The 6,159-nt window shown below is 39.8% G+C and overlaps 1 protein-coding gene across 1 annotated transcript; it reads left to right on the forward strand.

The window, feature by feature from the left end:
- The first annotated feature begins 1,445 nt into the window (after nucleotides 1–1,445).
- On the forward strand, nucleotides 1,446–3,964 carry LOC143032771 (bifunctional protein GlmU-like). Its single transcript, XM_076197784.1, has 2 exons — nucleotides 1,446–1,719; nucleotides 3,409–3,964. Exons 1-2 carry the CDS (start codon nucleotides 1,624–1,626, stop codon nucleotides 3,553–3,555), a joined length of 243 nt encoding a protein of 80 aa, XP_076053899.1. The 5' UTR covers nucleotides 1,446–1,623; the 3' UTR covers nucleotides 3,556–3,964.
- The last annotated feature ends 2,195 nt before the right edge of the window (nucleotides 3,965–6,159 follow it).

Raw genomic sequence — 6,159 nt, forward strand, 5'->3', positions numbered from 1 at the left:
TACTTTTTCAATTTCATTTTGCATCCAGTGTTCCCTTCACCCCATCCATCCACTTCATTGTTGATCTTCCCTTCAAAGTTCAGTCCATCCACTTATTCTTTCGACATATTTTTTACTAGACTCCCTTCACTTGATCTTTCCACATGTCCAAATTATCAGTGCATCATTTGATCTACCTTCTGCCAGATTTTTCACCTTTGCTCTCTACCTCACCACATTCCCAACATTTTTCTCTCATCCATGCCACATCTCTATAATGACCTAGTTACTAAGGTTCTGGTAGGCATCCTCTCAGACATTCTTATGCCCCACATTTTGTAAGAGAATGTGGGGGATCACCTAGTCATTCCATTGTCCAATTTAATCTCCTTGTACAACACGCATAGGAACACTATCAGCATTTTTCTGTCAACCCAGATTACAGTGGGAGTACGGAAGAATTATAGAACTGGTAATGGAGTTCATAGGGACAGCAGAAAGGATGAACAGCAAGTGCCTAAGTATCTCATTCCTTTGAGTAGAAATTTTACTGATAGTCACTGAAGTACTGTACTGTCACCATGCAGTCGTTATCCCTGACACGTATATGAAAAGTTAAAATTGCAAGAGCTTTTTATCTTCAGCTATTATATGTAGCTTTGAAATTGCTTGTTTAGTTTGAGTAGTGTAAGTTTCTAAGGTAATCCAAGAATGCTCAGATTCTTACCATCCTGTAGACATTTTTTTATAACTTTTTTTTTCCATAAGGGGTTCTGTTTGCTGGTGAACTACCAAGATAATTATTTGATTGGTTTATTTATTTATTTATTTTATTTAATGTATATTTTTAAGCTACATTCCTCTAAGACATTTGACTGCCTCCCTCATTTGAAACAACTGCCCCCCTCCACCTTCCCCTTGATACAACTGCCCCTTCCACCTTCCCTTCGATACAATTACCCCCTCTACCTTCCCTTCGATATAATTACCCACCCCCTCCACTTTCACTTTGATACGACTGACACCCCTCCTCCTTCCCTTTGATACTGTTGCCCATAGTCTTTCCCTTTCATACAGTTGCCCCTCCTCCTTCTCCTTGATATGATTGCCCCCTCCTCCTTCCCTTTGATACGGTTGCCCCCTCCTCCTTCCCTTTGATACGGTTGCCCCCTCCTCCTTCCCCCTTGATATAATTGCCCCCCTCCTCCTTCCCTTTGATACGATTGTCCCCTCCTTCCCCCTTGATACAATTGCCCCCTCTTCCTTCCCTTTGATACGATTGCCCCCCTCCTTCCCCTTGATATGATTGCCCCTCCCTCCTTCCCCTTGATACAATTGCCCCTCTCCTTCCCCTTGATATGACTGTCCCACCCCCACCTACCTCGTCTTTGAGGACCACACTACCCCTACCCACCCCTCCTTTGAGCCCCCACCCACCCCACTCCTTGAAGGACACTCCCATTTGAATGCCCCAGTCCTTATCCTTTTTTTTTTCTTCTTCTTCTTTCTTTCTTTCTTTCTGTACCTGAACAAAACTTATAAAATATGGCACCCATGTTGGTAGGAGTCCTGTCATAGGCTTTGAAGCTCCTCATTTTTTCTGTTGAGCAGGTTAAGAACTTTCTGGAGGAGTATGCGAAGAAGATGGCGCCCTGTGGCATTTTTGTGTTGTCATGTTGCGGATATTTGAACTCTGCTACACTCCACTTTGCCTCCAATGAGAATGGTGCCACAAAGGAAGCAAGTTTAGGGTTTTCCTTTGTATGTTGGAGTTTGCCTCAAATTATAGATGAGGCTGTGACCAGCATTCATGTCCTCTGTGACTGGCCATAAAATGGATCACATGTGCGTAGTTTTAATTGATATAATGGACTTGGGTTCTGTTAATTGGAATCTTGTGGCCCACACTGTTTACTGTGGGAGAGGAGTGGACCCTGATGTCAGTTTGGAGTACTTTGATTTGCCCATGAATAATCTTGAGTGGCCAGATTCTCATGAAGATGTTCAGGTGGCAGTTGGCAATCCATCAATAGATCACTTCACCCCCTTTGAGGGATGTCAGAGGCTGTGAATAAATTCAAGTTTGGATGGGCAGCAGAGAGTGGTTATATATGGATGATATTTTAACACACCCCAAAGGGATTTATCCCAGCCTTTTTCTGCCTGAGTGGACGGAGAGAGGGTGTCACCAATTAATGCCTTTGATATGATGATGCCTACATAGGCATCATGAGGAGCAAGTGGGTATGTGAGGATACCGGCATCAGCGTCTTGATTATATTTATTTTGTAGTTGTAGCTGAGTGACCCCCCATATTCTGTGAACTGGCCTAATCATATTTTCTGTGGTGATTAACATTCATAGTGAAAGAGAATGAAATGAAATGAAATACAGCTGTAACCTTGTATTTTATAATGCGAGTATTGTGATGCATCATCATACGTCAGGCAGCTAATGCTGCCTGCAAGAATTTGACTTGTATTAAAGAGGTTAAGTGAAGCATTCTTTCTGTGGATGTGCTGTGTCTTGCTGGATTGCTTCTGACCCAGTGGGCAGAATACAGGGATCACCCATCATCAGTGAGAAGATAAGATGAGAGGAAAGAAGTTCAGAGGATGGGGGTGAAATGGGTGGGAATGGGCTATGTGCTTTTTGACTTAACTACCTCCCTTGTAAGGGGGAAAGAACCCTTAGTATGTAGATAGCAGCATTATGGGGAGGTCTGGTATCTTTGGCATGTCTGTGGGATTCTTGCAAGGTCTATAGACATATTTGGTTTTAGCCTGGGACAGTGCTGGAAAGTATAGAGGCATATCCAGACTTCCTGTTACCCTATGAGAGGCAGTGGTGGGGGTGGGGGTGAAGGTAGGGTTGGGTGGGACGGGGTGGTTTCCATTTTAGATATACCCTACTTTTAAGCTCCATCCCTTTAGATAATACTAGTTTCTTCTATTTTAGAAATAAAAATTGATTTGCGAATAGTAGTAGTGGAGTGTCATGAAACTGGGTGGTTTCCATTTTAGATATGCCCTACATTTTAGCTCCATTCCCTTAGATAATACTTTATTTATTTATTTTTTTTTTTCACTTTACAAAAAAAAAATTAATTTGCGAATAGCAACACACATCAGGATGTGAGAATAGTGGAGTGTCATAAAACTGGGCTTAATATCTTGGAAACTCTTTGGCAAGCTAGTGTGGAATGACGCACAATATGAGGTTGGGTATTGAAGTTTGTGACCATGTAGGAGTAGGTTGGGGGAGGAGGGGTATCATCTCATGGAACTGGAAGGGAGGTACAACAAGCTACTTCAGTGCAATGTTGAACATGTCATTTCAGCTACTGTAATTACCAGTTATATACAACCTGAAATCAGTCTGTCTTCAATTTTTTAGATATTTCAAAGGGGCCACCCTGTTTCTCCTCAGATCGAGACTCTGACTGGCTACTTTGAAGTTCTGAGCATGACAGGGAGTGTGAGCAGAGAGGGTTCTCATCTCCACATCACCCTCGCTGACAGTACAGGCCAGACCATTGGAGGACACTTAATGGGGATCCCATTGTCCACAACATGATGGAAGTGGCTCTCAAGGAACCCCAGGGGTTTGTCCTAGGGAGAGAAAGGGATAAGTGCACTGGATATAATGAACTGGTGGTGAAAGAGAATGGACAAAATCTGTGGAGCACCACCAGAGGTGATTGTGCAAATATAGGAATAGAAGAGGAGAAGCTGTACCAGAGGTGACTGTGCAGTTGGGAAAGGGACGGGGAATGCTTTTCATGAGTTGTCCCCAAGGAATGTTTCACAACAAGGTCTCAGATTGTGTGGATCTTAGTAACACCCAAGTCAGAAGTGCACAAAGTGTGTCTGCATGAAAGGAATCGTATGTCTATTCCAATGAGGTTTTTGGCTAACATAGGTAGTATAGTCCAATTGATAGAATTATATAATCTTAAATGAATATCTTCCTGTACATGGCTTACTTTGGCTATAATCTATAAAAAAATAAATGTTTTTCTTTTTCCAATGTTTTAAATTTAAACCAGTGTAAATTCTTTGTATAATACACAAACACTATATTCTGACATCGTGGACATTAAGTGGCCCAATTGGAACTGTGGTGGTCTCTTATCTTCCTAATTGTGGGTTTGCATCCCACACTTTTTCTGCCCCAACAATCCAAACTTGTATGGCATAAATGACTGCTTCAGCCAGTTATGTGCTTCCTAGAATGTGCTCCTCACCCCCTCTCAAGAAAAAGGTCCTTCATACAACATTGTAAATAAGTACAAAGATTTCCAGTGTTCTTTCTATTTACATAAAAGTGGCTCACTGAAATCTGAGTGGTTGTGATTTTTTACAACATTACATACATATATCAACAGCTTTTTCCCCCTTACAAGGGAGGTAGCCAAAAAACAAAGGCACAAAATCCACTCCCACCCATTCTATTCCCACATATTCCACTCCCATTCACCCCTCTCCCTCCTTCTTATCTTGGCTCCTCCTGGATGACTGATCATCCCTACATCTCACCCACTGCCCACTGGGAGGGAAGTTACCATCAAGTAAACATGAATATAACAGGAAGAAAGCTTAGTCTGATGTTAAGGAAATAGTGGATGAAATTTGAGAAGGCATCAGCTTGGGATTAAAAATAATTTCCTGTTCAGTGATTTTGTGGAGGAAGGTGAACAATAATGTAAGGTCACGGGATACAAGCATAGTTGAAGAAAGTTTCAAAATGCTTGGAAATGCTTGATGTGAAGCCTCGGAACCTAATGAGATCTCGCAAGAAGTTTAAAAAATACAGGATAATGTGGTACCAGTCCATAGGAGTAAATGAAGATACTGAGGAAGATGCTGGATGTGAAGCCTTCAGAACCTAATGAGATCTCGCAAAAAGTTTAAAAAATACAGGACAATGTGGTACCAGTCCATAGGAGGAAATGAAGATGCTGGATGTGAAATAGGCACAATGGGATCTCAGACTGGATATTTAAAGAATGTAGGGAGGAATTAGCAGACAAAAATCATAGTCTAGTGTTCATTAGATGGAGTAATGTTAGAGAAAATAGGGTAATAGTACTAGTTTGTTGGAGGAAATGAAGATATCAAATTATATGGGGTAAGGTTTTCCTTACCTGCTAAAAATCCAGTTTTGGTCTATACATTATATATATGTATATATGTATATATATATATATATATATACACATATATACTTGAGGTGCACAGTGCAGTGGGAGACCCCCCCTAAAGCATAATTAGCCCCCCAAACATTTAATTCCTGGCTACAGCCCTGTATTATAGTTTAGGTGTTAATAATATAGCCTGTCTACCCGCTATCTTATGTAGGTTGAAAAGTGTATGTGAAGTAATCTTTTGTATGTTGGAATGGCTGTGGTTGTGAATGAAGTCGGAAATCGGTGTATTCAGCTCGATTATAATATATATATATATATATATATATATAAATATATATATATATATATATATATATATATATATATATATGCATAGACATATATATATAAATGTATTGAATTGAATTGAATTGAATTTTATTCGGATACAATCATACATACAATAAGTACAATACATACAAGACTCAATATTATACACAGTATATATAATTGTACATCCGAGGATGGCACAGAAAGTCAAAAGACTTATTTCCACTGTGGTCCTCATATTACAATTAGGAAAGGATTATCATAGAAAAGCTAGGTTATACGAAGTGTAAATTAGGATTATAAGAAGTGTAAATTAAACATATAAACTATTTTCTTCAGAGAGAACAGTGTCTAAAAGATAACATTTAACTGATTTTTTAAAACTACTTTTAGATACAATTGATTGAATGTTGGTCGGTAAAGAGTTCCAAGCAATAGCACCAGTGTATTTGAAAGTACTTTTCCCTAACGAACTATTAAACCTAGGTACAATGACAGATGACCTACTAGAACGAGTTCTCAGGGAACGAGCATTTCTGACAAGTGTAAACGTATCTGACAAATAACTGGGACAAGAGTCGTTCACAATTTGGTGAACATGATTAAGCTTTAACTGAGCAACACGTTTCTCAACAGGTAACCAATTTAACAGTTTAAAATGCGTATAATCTAGATGAGTACGTGGATGAATTTTCAAAACGGTCCTGATCAGTTTGTTTTGA

This window comes from Oratosquilla oratoria, chromosome 14, assembly GCF_046742065.1.
Source record: "Oratosquilla oratoria isolate Oo_2021 chromosome 14, ASM4674206v1, whole genome shotgun sequence".
In the NCBI taxonomy this organism is placed as follows: domain Eukaryota; kingdom Metazoa; phylum Arthropoda; class Malacostraca; order Stomatopoda; family Squillidae; genus Oratosquilla; species Oratosquilla oratoria.